At 45.7% G+C, this 14,148-nt stretch overlaps 1 protein-coding gene across 1 annotated transcript; it reads right to left on the bottom strand.

Moving 5' to 3' along the window:
* Window positions 1-2,295: 2,295 nt before the first annotated feature.
* On the bottom strand, window positions 2,296-6,875 carry npy8ar (neuropeptide Y receptor Y8a). The gene is made up of 4 exons (XM_070850806.1): window positions 6,567-6,875; window positions 5,147-5,388; window positions 2,926-3,072; window positions 2,296-2,746 (listed from the first exon to the last, which is right to left on the bottom strand). Exons 1-4 carry the CDS (start codon window positions 6,873-6,875, stop codon window positions 2,296-2,298), a joined length of 1,149 nt encoding a protein of 382 aa, XP_070706907.1.
* Between the last annotated feature and the right edge of the window lie 7,273 nt (window positions 6,876-14,148).

The following is a 14,148-nucleotide window of genomic DNA, read 5'->3' as shown; positions in this document are numbered from 1 at the left end:
GGAAATGACTCAGTGACTGTCACGTTATCTAAAGACACACTCCCTGATAGTGCCCGCCGCCCCACATTTTCCTCCCCGTTTATGGAGAATCATTTTAACCAAAAATAAAATAAAAAAACCTAAAATGGAAAATGATTATTCTACTTGCGCTACTATAAATAAAAACAAACATTAAATAAGTAACTAAAAGTTGAAAGACATCTGGATATAGTTGAATGTCAGTTAGAGTTTGGAAAGTTGAATTTCTGAAATGGTAGATGGAAAAGCTCAAATAAAAGTGAAAGCTACGACAGAAAAGCTTAAACTGAAAGTTATAATTCACCAGAAAACAAAGAAATATAATAATTAGACCGCAAAGGGAAACTTAAGATGCGTCATCGTTTTCTGTTTGACGTCACAACAACACGTCAAAAACGAGCTGTGAGGAGATTTGGGGACTTGAAGGCACCACTAAAACACTTCTTTTATCTTTGAAATGACTCCTGGTAGTTTGTCTGTGATTTATTTAACGTATTTAATCTGATAACTGCTACCAAACGTGCCGAGTCCTCCGAAACTGGAACATTCCTACAGTTTCATTTCATTCAGAAAAAAGTAAGGCTGAGCGGCATCAGTAATAACTCCAGCGCTCATAGACTTTACATGTTTATACCTCAGCCACCGGACAGGAAAACATCCATTCAAGTGTCTAAAATCTCATTTTAGCATGTTCGTCACTCGTTCTCAGGGTTTGGATGAAAACGTTGACAGTAGATGAGTTATATAATGCACTAATGTAAAGCAGCCTCGTTTACTTCCACTGTATCTAAGTCATAAGCACTGATAATCTCCAGCACACTTTAGAAATGCTCACTAAGGCATGCTTATCCACAGTGTTCACTATCAAGATGAGTTACACTTTGCAAAGTTACATAGAAAACACACGGATGTCAGCGAGCTGTTGAAAACATTCCTCCGGGTTCAGACGTTTGTCATTTAGGAGTTTTTCCTTCTTCGTCTTCTTCTCAGTCCTTCTATATTTTCCATATTTTGTTGTTAGTCAGCGCTCGCAATTGACCTCTCGCTAAATCCCGTCCCCGAACACCCCAGATTATCCAAAAATAGCCGGGCTGATGCACAGCTAGGCACGGCACGAGTACTGAGGGAAACCTTCTGTAGCTGAAGTCTGGAAAGTTAATTACCTTTCAAAAGAATCAAAAACTCACAGGCAGAAATGTCAGGAATGACTTCAACAGTGAGTTTCTGTGTTAACGTAAGGCTACAAGCGTTAGCATGCCTGGCTAACTATCTTACCACCCATCCAGTGTTACCTTCAAGGCCACGAGTTAGCATAACTTTAGCTAACTACATTATCACGTGGAGTTACAGACATGCACTGTGCCGGTCCAGGATGCTTTTATATTAGCGTCTAAGCTAACGCTCTCCTCCATCACCCAAGATAGCATTAGGTTAGCCAAACACATCGGCTAGCCGTCATCCTGGAAGTGTTTAGAGATACGAATAAAGCTTAAATCTGACCTCCGTGTTGTTTGTCTGTATGTGTTTCTATAGTGAGCATCCAAACACAGATGTTAGTCAGATGTTGTCCTCCTCGTGGATCATCCACTGAGGAGAACGTCGACCTTTTTAACTGTTAGCTTTAGTTAGCTCCAGTCTTTTAGTGTATTTTAACATTTATTTAACACCGTTCTTGTTTTAAGACAAGTCAGCCACATCCTGCCCCAGATCTTTCAACCAGCTCACTGAGCTAACGCTAATTAGCCGCTAGGAACCTGCCGGCAACAGGCGTCATTTAAAAACACAACCTTCTCTGCTTGTGTCTGAAATCACAGATCCACTGTTCAAAGAATGACTTTGAATGTAGAATATTGTTTTCATGTAAACTGCCATTCTGGGATGCAAAGATCAACGGCCATAGCAACCGTAACCACGGGAGGCGGGGCTTAGCGAACGGTCAATCCCACCAGCTCTTGCTCTCTCTCTCTCTCTCTCTCTCTCTCTCTCTCTCTCTCTCCGAGTCCTTCAACAGAGTCCATTTACAAGGTTTTGCTTCTCATGTTGTGGACCTGAAGCTTCATCGGCTGAACTCCATCCTCATCCTCTCCTGCCTCCAACCAGTCAAACAGCCAGCGTCTCACTCCGGCAGGAAAGTTATGGAAGTGCAGGAAAGTGTTGGACGTGCTCCTTGGTCTCCGGCGGCTGATGTGTCTGACAGCTGGAACAGTGTGTAGCAGCCACTCGTCAGCCATTTCCCTGCCTGACACTCGTCAGACTAGAGTTTGGCAGTTCTCATTATTAGGTGTGAGCCGGTATTGTTTTCGCCGGTATCGCTGAGCTGAACTCCGGTCTGGGGGAGGGAACGCACACCGACCCCATCCTGTTGAGGGAGGTGGCTTTGGTCAAGCCCTCGCTGCCCACCGTGGAGAGAGGGAAGCTCTCGTAGCTCTCCGCCGTCCGGCCGCGACACTGGCAGCGCTGCAGCGTCGACTTCAGCTCCCTCTGGAAGTTGCTGTTGAGGAAGCCGTACACCACGGGGTTGATGCAGGTGGAGGCCATCGCCGTGAGGTGGCAGGCGGAGAAGATGGCGTCGTGCTGGCAGTCGGGGAGGGCCTGGTGGTGCCAGTCAAACAGCGTGTTGAAGACGTTGAGCGGCAGCCAGCACAGAGCGAAGGCTACCACGATGGCTAGCAGCATGACGTTAATCCTCTGGGCTCCCCGGGTCCTCCTGCTGCGCTCCAGCATGTCCCTGCACAACACAGCGGGACGCCTATTGTCAGACATTCACTGTGAAATATCACACCAAACCTCAGGCTGAGTGATGCAACGTATAAATAGAGTGCCCCCTCTTTATATAACAACACAAACATGCTGCCACTAACTGGAAGGCGGAGGCTTTTTAAGAAAATAAGAGCACGGCGGTGTGACCTGCGTCGTCTCAGGCGGAGGAAGATCCTGAGGTAGCACAGGAGCACCAGCAGGAGTGGCAGGCAGTACTGGAAGAGCAGCAGCGAGGTCGTGTAGGCCAGACGGTGCTTATCCGACGGCCACAGCTCCATGCAGATCAGATGGTCCCTGAGACAAGACAGACACACAGGTAAGCACACCACACAGGTGAGACAGGTCCACCTCCACAGCAGGACTTTTACTCTGGAATTTGACCTGTTCATTTAGCCCAAACCATCATCTTTTTGTTTTGGTGCCTAAACCTGACAAAGAGGAGTAAAATGTGTGGCTGTAATAATAAGTAGGACGGTTGTGTCACTTTCTGATAAAAGTAACCTTAGAAAGAATGGGATCTGCTAACGCTAATGCTAGCAACATGGCTAAGACCCACAGCCTGTATAAAGAAGTGTCGGTGTCCTCTGATTGGTCGGTATCAGTCTGTAAAGAGTGTCGGTGTCCTCTGGGTCTGAACAGTGAAGCCTTAAAGCTGCATCCTCTCTAGTGTCCAGCAGGGGGCGACTCCACTGGCTCCAAACAGGAGTCTGATTGGATGGAAGTCAATGAGGAAATGAGGAGACTTCTCTCCTGATTTATCAGCTCAGTGAACAGTTTCTGCTCTCAGTCTCTAGTTTACTGTCTTCTTCAGCACAGCAGGACGTTCATTTAACCAATCAGAGGAGGTCTTTGTGGAACGAACATCACTTTTGGCTCCAAAAAAACCAAGATGGCGACGCTCGTAAAACCAAACTCAAGGCTTCAAAATGGCGTCCACAAACCACTTCTTACATCCAGCCTGTGGTCACTCAGAGGGAAGTTTTATGAAACTAATTTCCATTGAAGCCAAAGACTGAGTCTGTTTTCATGATGATCATCTGCCGTAGCTGTGAAGGCCGTTTTGTTCAGGAGATGATTGACGAGTCGAGCTTCCCTCAGTCGCACCGCAGGATGTCAGATATCATCAGCCAACGCATCCAGTCAGGTGCAGCGATGCGTGAAATCTCTGCTACGATCGGCGAACATTGTTAAAAAAAATGGAGTGACGAAGAGGAAACAATGAAGTCATTGTTGCAGCGTCTCCAGGCGTGTAAAACACTAAACATGAAGTTAGCTCTGACTGTGTGTTCCTGACTTTATAGTCTTTGTGCTGCTAAAACAAACACACACAGGCCCACAGAGGATAATCAGGGTTTTAGATAACTCACCCATACTGCGTCTCGTCAGCCGGTGATGCAGCTGCATTTATTATTTAGCATTAATTGTTATCTGGCCGCCCTGCTGATGCCTGAGGAATATTAACTCGTGTTTATTATGAGCCACGCCGGGTCTGAGATCCAGAAACGTGTGAATGACGCCGCACCAACGTTTTCCTAAAACTAAGACACATTTCTACTGTTCAACGTGCACGAGTTCATAGAAGTGGAGGAGCAGAGGTCTGATTATTCTCAGGCTGATTTGTGCTCTTCAGCTAATCTTGGTTTTGAGGATTAATTATGTGTGTTGGGTTTGGGGTCCGTGGAGTCTGGCTGTTTGGACCTCTAGTCTGGGCATGTTTGTGTTTGTTCGCCTCCATCAAAGCAAGGCTGCAAAATCTGAGCCAGTCTGAGCTGACAGACCTGCCAAAACAAACGCAGCCTCTCCGGTTCCATCCATCCATTATCTACTCTGCTTATCCTTCAGGGTCGCGGGGGGGCTGGAGCCAATCCCAGCTGAGACTGGGTCACCAACCAATCACAGGGCAGATACACAGAGACAGACACACTCACACCCACGGGCAGTTTAGAGTCACTAAATAACCTGCATGTCGTTGGACTGTGTTGGGGAAGCCGAGAACCAGACAGAACCACGGGGAGAACATAAGAACTCCAGCCTGCTGGCAGACTGCAGATTCAGTCCTGGAGCCTTCGAGCTTCCAGAAGTGATGACTTGACTCTGGTTTCGGTGCTTCTAACGTGTCCAAACGATCCACGCTTCGTACTTTGTCTGGTTTAAATTTGTGTGTCTTTGCTGCAGACAGCAGCTAAATATGACCGACCTGATGCTACTGATTACTAAATAATGTTGATGTGCTGCTGGAATATACGATTGAAAATCTGCACGGGGGCTTTTATTTTGAAAGCTGGTTTAAAAGTAGCCTAGTTATCGTTTAAAGTCGACGATTGATTCCATTCGATTGAGCCGATTTAGCGTCAAACCGTGAGCTCACCTGAAGGGGTTGGCGGGCAGGCTGATGTTCTGGAAGGGGTCGTTGGTGAGGATGTTGAAGGAGAGGAAGGGCAGAGAGATGAAGCAGGCCACCAGCCACGTCAGCCCCACCGCCAGGTAGGAGTGTCCGGCCGCCGGGGACCAGCCGGTGGGATGGAGGATCAGCTGGTGGCGCTCCAGAGCGATCAGCACCAGGGAGAAGACAGAAACGGTCACCGACATGCACTGGACAAACGGCGTCACCTGACAGAGACACACACACACACACCTTAGCGTTTATGAGCTGATGGATCAGGAGAGTATTTAAGAAAAGGTTCATGTAAATACACACAGAGAGACGGAAATACAAATACAAAGAAATACAAAGAAGAAAAAAAATGTATTTGTAAATAAATCAATAATTTAAAAAAGATGGATGGAAATAGTGAATCCAAAATAGTAAAAATGTATTAATCAAAAATAAATTAAATAAAGAGAAAAATGTGCTAAAACAGAGAAACCAAAAAATATATACACACAGTTAAAATTAAATAAAAATAAAAATTAAATAAAATAGAGATTGTAAGAGACCAAAGAAAAACTAAGTAAAATATTTAAAGTAAATAAAGAGGAACATGAAATAAAATAAAAAGATGTTAATAGTGATACCTAAACATTAAAAATAAATTATAAGTAACTAAATACTTAAATAAATAAATGGTAAAATGAACTAAAGAGAAACTAAAAATATAAATCTCTTAATTAAAATTAAACAAAGATGAAAATTAGATTAAAGAGAGAAAAAGAAAAACATCAAAACTAAAAAAGAATAAAAAAGTCAAAATAAATTTATTCAGAAACTAAATTAAAAAATCAGTGTGTGTGTGTGTGTGTGAATGTGTGCGTGTGTGTGTGTGCGTGTGTGCGTGAGTGTGTGTGTGTGTGAATGTGTGCGTGTGTGTGTGTGCGTGTGTGCGTGAGTGTGTGTGTGTGTGTGTGAGTGTGTGTGTGTGTGAATGTGTGTGTGTGTGTGAATGTGTGCGTGCGTGCGTGTGTGTGTGTGTGTGTGTGTGTGTGTGTTCCTGTCTGTGTGTGTGTGTGTTCCTGTGTGCGTGTGTGCGTGAGTGTGTGTGTGTGTGTGTGTGTGTGAATGTGTGCGTGTGTGTGTGTGCGTGTGTGCGTGAGTGTGTGTGTGTGTGTGTGTGAGTGTGTGTGTGTGTGTGTGAATGTGTGTGTGTGTGTGTGAATGTGTGCGTGCGTGCGTGTGTGTGTGTGTGTGTGCCTCTGTGTGTGTGTGTGTGTGTGTGTGTGTGTGTGTGTGTGTGTTCCTGTGTGTGTGTGTGTGTGTTCCTGTGTGTGTGTTCCTGTGAGTGTGTGTGTTCCTGTGTTCCTGTGTGTGTGTTCCTGTGCCTCTGTGTGTGTGTGTGTGTGTGTGTGCTGACCTTACACAGGGCCTCCCCCAGCACCCAGCGGTCCATCAGTGTGTAGATGACGGTCACCGGCAGACACACGACGCACATGAGGATGTCGGAGCACGACAGGTTGGCGATCAGGATGTTGGTGACGTTGCGCAGCTCCTGTTGCCGGGCGATGATGAACACCAGGCCCGCGTTGCCTAGCAACCCGATCGCTATGACGGCGCTGTACGCCACGATCAGGAAAGTGGCCCCGCCCACCGAGGGCGGACACCTCTCAGTGCCCGTCCAATCCGAGGACTCCCAGACACCGAGGAGGCTGCTGTCGTTGGACATGGCGGGGGGAGGAGAGGGGGTGGGGGGGGTCAGGGGTCGACGGGACCGAAGCCCTGCGGCGGCTGTTGACCTTCCCCGAGAAGTGACAGTGGACAGGTGACAGGAAGAGGGTGGGGGGGGCAGGAAACGGGGAAAACACCCGGCGCCGTGAGGAGTTTGGTGACTAAGACGCCGGTGAGGGTGTGTGAGCGAGGGGGGGGGGTTCACATGCAGGCGCCGTCCTCTGTTTCCCTTTATGGTCGCTGCATCCTGGTGGATCACCTCGGCGTCGGGGTTCACCTGTGGAGGAGAAGCATCAGGAAATGTGAGACCCATGAGTTCACTGCCCGTCCTTCTTCTTCTTCACGTGCCTCAGTGTCTTTTCCCACCAACTCATCAACACCAGCCTTCGCTTCTCTAATGTCAAGACGACATCGACCGTATGAGGGAGTCATCATCATCATCATCATCATCATCATCATCACAGACACCTGAAACCAACCTGAGAGGCCTTCAGTGAACTTTCACCTCAGCAGACACCGAAAACACCACCGCACTGCTCTCAGGCTCAAAAGTTAGAAAATCAGGTATTTTTAAATCTGGGCTCCTGTTTGTAGATATTCTGGTGACTGAATTACTGGAAGGTATCAAAAGTGTTGGAATTGGTCCATTAGTTTGTCTCAGCCAGCAGCAAACTAACAAACGAACCCTTTAAAGCACCAAAGTAACCAAAAGCCAGTAACTCTGGTGTTTTGGTAAAATCCCTGTTTTAGTGAATGTAGTCTGGTGTGTGTGCTGTTTGTGGTTAAACCAAAAGGATCTTCCAGGTCTCTCTCTGTAGGGATCCTTTCCATGATGCTGTCACACACTTAGAATAACACTCTGAGCCTGTCAGTGGATCAAACAAGCTCTTTTAGTGGACCTACTGTGATCAGGTGCAGTTGTCCCAAAGGATCACGTTGCAGCCATTGCAGCCTGTTTGGTGTCTGCTGGATGATTTTTAGTCATTTTTTACCCAAAGTACATAAAATGGAGGCCAAGTATAAAAACACAGCAGTTATTCAAGATCCACTTGACATTTCTGACTATAAACAATCTTATTTTGTTGTTTATTCAACATTTCTGCTCTTAATGAACAACATTTCCCACGAGCCCACACACACGATTGCGGCTTAAACGTGGCAGAACAGACAGGACTGAACAGAGTTTAATTCCCACGTGACTGAATCCTCATTCCTTGTATACACAGAATAATTAGTCCTCTGAACATACTGTATAATGAGCCTGTGTGCATTCAGCCAATCAGAGCGGCCGGCCCCCCGGCACGGAGACGGGCCTCAGCAACAGCAACAGTTAGCATGAAACCAGAAGCTCCAGTGGTTTAAATAGAATAAAACATCAAAATAAGCAGTGGTTAGAACAACACATCCAGTCAGACTGGTAAAACTAGAGAGGAGGGTCTTTCCTCACATCAAGGAACCATATTACTGTTGGAAAGACGTTAAAAAAGGTGCATTCTGTCTAATAATGTGTCCTTGAAGTAAACCTGGACTCTGATACCTCAGTGTTTCTCACACAGGTCTGATTCTGAGGACTTTTAGTACCAACAGCCTGGTTCCTCCTCCGCCTCCCTGAGAATCTGCGACATTTTGTTTCCTCCCAGAGGAAAAGTGACTTTCGGCTCTGAGCGAACGGTTTGATGAAGATGCAGCTTATTAAAAAAAGAAAAAAAAAAACCTCCCCTCTCCTCCCTCCTCCCTCCTCACCCTCCTCCCTCCTCACTGATGACATGAATCAAACTCGCTCTCATTACTGTTCACTGTACATACGTGTGCTCATGGTTACATGTGTGCAGCCGACTGACAGGCGCCCATCCTCCCTCCCTCCCTCCCTCCCTCCCTGCAGAGCTCTGTCTGTCTGTCTCCCCCCACCCTCCCCTCTCTCCCACTTCCCTCCTCCTACAGCCTCTCTGGGCCCCGAGGGACGGAGCTGCCAAACAAAGACGCTCACAGGTGTTGCTGCACATCCACACTGACTCACTGGCAGCCTCCCTCCTCCCTCCTCCCTCCTCCCTCCTGTGATAACACCCATCAGGACGCAGCGTCTCTGCTGTACGTTCACGCCTCAAATCTACTTAAACGTAAACAAGACAACAAGCTCACAGGTGTAACAGGAAACACACAATCTTCTCTGTTTCTGCGCTTCGCCCCTGATTTGATGTTTTTCCACCTTCTGTGACTCAGATCCTGCAGGAAGACATTTAATACGGAATCTCCCTTTAATGGACAGTCTCAGAAAGATGAGCTTCAGTTCCATCTTATTTTGAAAATCCAGCCTCAGTCACCTCCACGTGAGCAACATTAGACGACGACAAATACTGATACTACTAATACTACTACTAATACTACTACTGCAAATACTGATACTACTAATACTACTACTAATACTACTACTGCAAATACTGATACTACTAATACTACTACTGATACATTGATGCAGAACTTCATTTGTTTAACTAACTATATTAAAACAAAATAATGATTCTACTTCAGAAAAGAAACCAGTGACTTCTGGAGTTCCACAGGGATCCATGCTGGGTCCTGTACTCTTTGTTTTTAGATTATATTTCATTTATTATATTTTTATATTAACAACTCTTTTTGCAGATGATGCAAACATATTTAGAATAAGGACAAAAATAAAACCCATTTTCAAGAAGATTGTGAGTGTTGAGCATTCACACGTTTGGGAAAACGAAGGGAAGCATAGTTGATTAAACAGCTGGAGAATTGGTGGTGAAGTCAACGGAAGAGAAAAAAGGATGTTGTTGATAGTTCGTTTGACTTTCACACATATTTCAATTCAAGAAAAGATTAAAAAGGCAGATTGTCTGCCGGCGGTAATCAGAAGAGCTTTCCAGCATTCAAGCGAGGAAATATTCTTTTTTTAGTTTTATATAAATAATTTCTGAGATCTCATCTTGAATTTGTAAGTTCTGTCCGGTGGCCTTATAGACGTTTAGACGCTTCTTCACAGTATGTTTAACACTTTTGAATTAATAGGTCTGAATTTAAAGGGTTAAACTTTTCCCACTCAGGTGTTTTTCTGAAAAGAGGAAAAGCTTCTTTACACTTTGTGCTGTAAAAGCCTTAAACGAGCTTTCACTCTTTGAAAAAATAGATAAAAAGGATAAATTCTAGTCAACAAAAGCAGATTATTGTACGATCATAAACCAGTTTGTGATTATTGTTGTTATCTGTCAATACATTCCAGTGAAACTCTGAGTCAGTAACAGTACGTGAAGTCTGAGCTCCAGCAGTAAATCTGTTTTTAATAAAGTTATCTAACGCTTGACATTAATTAATATGGACGTGGGGGAGGGCAGCGGGGGCCCAGGGCCGAGACACTTTACCCCCTGATGACGACGGTGCCCTTTAATATTTCTTAGTTTTTTATTCCTTTGACAGCAAAGCTTCACGTTTCCTCACCTGACCCGGTACGCCGAGACGTTCACCGTGTCTGTGTGGGGCTGTAGTGGAGGTCTATGGTGTGTGTTAGTGTGTAGTGGAGGTCTATAGTGTGTGTTAGTGTGTAGTGGAGGTCTATAGTGTGTGTCAGTGTGTAGTGGAGGTCTATAGTGTGTATCAGTGTGTAGTGGAGGTCTATAGTGTGTGTTAGTGTGTAGTGGAGGTCTATAGTGTGTGTTAGTGTGTAGTGGAGGTCTATAGTGTGTGTTAGTGTGTAGTGGAGGTCTATAGTGTGTATCAGTGTGTAGTGGAGGTCTATAGTGTGTATCAGTGTGTAGTGGAGGTCTATAGTGTGTGTTAGTGTGTAGTGGAGGTCTATAGTGTGTGTGTGTGTGTGTGTGTGTGCTAGTTAGTCAGTGTGTTAGTGTGTAGTGGAGGTCTATAGTGTGTGTGTGTGTGTGCTAGTTAGTCAGTGTGTCAGTGTGTAGTGGAGGTCTATAGTGTGTGTGTGTGTGTGCTAGTTAGTCAGTGTGTCAGTGTGTAGTGGAGGTCTATAGTGTGTGTGTGTGTGTGCTAGTTAGTCAGTGTGTCAGTGTGTAGTGGAGGTCTATAGTGTGTGTGTGTGTGTGTGTGTGTGCTAGTTAGTCAGTGTGTTAGTGTGTAGTGGAGGTCTATAGTGTGTGTGTTAGTTAGTCAGTGTGTCAGTGTGTAGTGGAGGTCTATAGTGTGTGTGTGTGCTAGTTAGTCAGTGTGTTAGTGTGTAGTGGAGGTCTATAGTGTGTGTGTTAGTGTGTAGTGGAGGTCTATAGTGTGTGTGTTAGTGTGTAGTGGAGGTCTATAGTGTGTGTGTGCTAGTTAGTCAGTGTGTTAGTGTGTAGTGGAGGTCTATAGTGTGTGTGTGTGTTAGTGTGTAGTGGAGGTCTATAGTGTGTGTGTGTTAGTGTGTAGTGGAGGTCTATAGTGTGTGTGTTAGTGTGTAGTGGAGGTCTATAGTGTGTGTGTTAGTGTGTAGTGGAGGTCTATAGTGTGTGTGTGTCCTAGTTAGTCAGTGTGTTAGTGTGTAGTGGAGGTCTATAGTGTGTGTGTGTTAGTGTGTAGTGGAGGTCTATAGTGTGTGTGTGAGTGTGTAGTGGAGGTCTATAGTGTGTGTGTGCTAGTTAGTCAGTGTGTTAGTGTGTAGTGGAGGTCTATAGTGTGTGTGTGTTAGTGTGTAGTGGAGGTCTATAGTGTGTGTGTGTGTGTTAGTTAGTCAGTGTGTGTGTGTGTGTGTAGTGGAGGTCTATAGTGTGTGTGTGTGTTAGTCAGTGTGTCAGTGTGTAGTGGAGGTCTATAGTGTGTGTGTGGTCCAGTCTGAAGCCTTTTCTCACTCATTCTGCTTTAGTAACTTGTGGACTTAAGGAGTATTTAGTTGATGTTTCTACATTAAGAGTCTTCTTGGGTCAATATAATAATAATAATACTTTAATCTCAGACATTCAGAGTGTTTTCTTGGAATATTACCACCTTTCCTCCAGCTACCACGTTTGTTTGTTCTTTTTAATTATTATTATTCGTTTCCCTGCAGTCGTCCTAAAACGAGGTCATTAATTTGCAGATATTTTAGTGAGAAAATCCTAAAACTAACTGCCAGAACATTCCTGATATCCAGCTCCTCTTTATGTTTAAGGTTTATCAAAGAAGACAACGTGCAGATTGATCCTCAGTGGACACACTCTTCTGCCCCTCAGTTCGGACGTGTGACTCGTGCGTCCACCAGCGACGGTCAACAACCAAATTAGCATCACAGTGGGTTCGTCAAGGCTGCAGCATCCTGATGTGGACTGACAAGTGGGAGGTTATGTGTTTAATGAAGCCTAAAGGGAAGGACGCAACACAATCGTCTTGGTGCTTGAATGGAAGGACGTCAATAGTCATTGAACCAACAACCTTTACAGAGATTCTACATGAAACCAAACAACGTGCCCTTTTCTTAATGTGGTGACACGGTTGTTAGGACCTTTGGGTGGTGTTAACATGTTGTGACCTAAAGAGGAACACCGTCGTTCAGTCTGGATCATAAAACGTATTAGCAGCAGTTACCAAGTCGTTCACCGGGAGTTTGTGTCGGGGAGATTCATGCCGGCCTTCAACAGCGGCGCACGCTCTCTGCAAACAAAGGAGGCGGTAAATCTAGTCTGTCAGCCAACATTCATTTCTCTGCTCGACTGTAATTACACACTGGTCGTCGGCCCAGTGAACAACATTAAAGAACATAAACATGTCATTTGTCATAAACTACAGTCTGGCTTTTGGTAAATGGACTTCAGCCTCGTGCTGTCAGACGCCGGCTCTGCTGGGTTAGAAGAAGAAAGCTTCTCCGCGTGGTCTCACTCCACAGACATGAAGGTCAGGTGAACTGGAAAGTCTGACCTCCCCCGAGGTTTGATGGAAATGTGTGTCTTCGGTGTTTTAGCTCTGCAGTTGACCGACCATCTGTCCGGCCTTTTCCTTCCGCCTTATGCACACTGCATGCTGGAGACTTTCCTCAGCAGGAAAACAGCAGCTCTGGATGTTTCTTCAGAAGCTCAAAGCTGCAGTAAACAGCATTATTAGCCACGCTAGCAGCTCGGCTAACTCTGTCGGTGTGGTCGCTAATTAGGTCCAAACATTCTAGCTAAATGTCTCCGCTATTATATAACAACTCGCCGCTGCTAGCTTAGAGCTCCACGTGAGGCTGGTGGACGTAGCGGCTAAATGTGTGGATGTCAATGATGTTCTCCAGCAGATATCTGAGCTCCACCAGACTGAGGCAGAGAGGAGCTTCACTGTTTCTACCTGTGCTTCTTATTCAGTTCAGTATCCCTCCATCTGTAGAGAGCATCAGCTCAGCTCGGCTCAGCAGGGACTAGTTATCGTCTCTGTAGCTAAGGGCGTTACTAGGGGCGTTACTAGGGGCGTTACTAAGGGTGTTACTAAAGGGGTTACTAGGGACGTTACTAGGGGCGTTACTAGGGGTGTTACTAGGGGGTGTTACTAGGGGCGTTACTAAGGGCGTTACTAGGGACGTTACTAGGGGTGTTACTAGGGACGTTACTAAGGACGTTACTAGGGGCGTTACTAGGGGTGTTACTAGGGGGTGTTACTAGGGGTGTTACTAGGGGCGTTACTAAGGACGTTACTAGGGGCGTTACTAGGGGTGTTACTAGGGGGTGTTACTAAGGGCGTTACTAGGGACGTTACTAGGGACGTTACTAAGGGCGTTACTAAAGGGGTTACTAAGGGCGTTACTAAGGGTGTTACTAAAGGGGTTACTAGGGGCCGGCCTACTCGCTGGAGCGCTACACTAAGTTTCATTACAGAGGAGTCTACTGATGGGACTGATTGCTTTCCAGGTATTAGTCAGAGCCCTGTGTGTTTCCATGGCTAAATTGCCTCACAGTATGAAAACATTTTAATTCTCTTATTTTGTTAGTAAACACTCATTTTACCTTGCAGAACACAGGAGTTTCTGGTCTGCTGCTGCCTCCTCATTGTGACTTTGGTGTTTCAAAGGTTAGTTCTGATCCAACACAGTAACACAAACTAACTAACCAACTAACTAACTAACTAATCAAGGCAGCAGCAGAGCAGCAGCTCCTGTGTTCTGTTCGCTAAAATCCCTGTTTTAGTGAATGTAGTCTGGTGTGTGTGCAGAGAGCGATAGAAGGGCTGTGTGGTTAAACCTGACTGGACCTCAAACCTTCACGTTCCTCCTCTCTACATAACGGACACACGACTTCCTGTGTTGACACTAACCTCTGGTCGCACATCGTCAGTCATCTGTCAGGCTGGATCAGGGAGGCTGAGCT

Source organism: Pempheris klunzingeri, chromosome 19, assembly GCF_042242105.1.
Source record: "Pempheris klunzingeri isolate RE-2024b chromosome 19, fPemKlu1.hap1, whole genome shotgun sequence".
Lineage (NCBI taxonomy): Eukaryota > Metazoa > Chordata > Actinopteri > Acropomatiformes > Pempheridae > Pempheris > Pempheris klunzingeri.
The sequence above is the reverse complement of the archived record's forward strand: the minus strand, read 5'-3'. Positions and strand labels throughout refer to the sequence as shown.

Coding starts and splice junctions, on each gene's coding strand:
- npy8ar (XM_070850806.1), bottom strand. CDS start 6,875: ATGTCCAACGACAGCAGCCTCCTCGGTGTCTGGGAGTCCTCGGATTGG. Junction 3,073..5,146: donor CTGCCCGCCAACCCCTTCAG/GTGAGCTCACGG, acceptor GTCTTGTCTCAG/GGACCATCTGATCTGCATGG. Junction 2,747..2,925: donor CTCCGCCTGAGACGACGCAG/GTCACACCGCCG, acceptor TGTGTTGTGCAG/GGACATGCTGGAGCGCAGCA.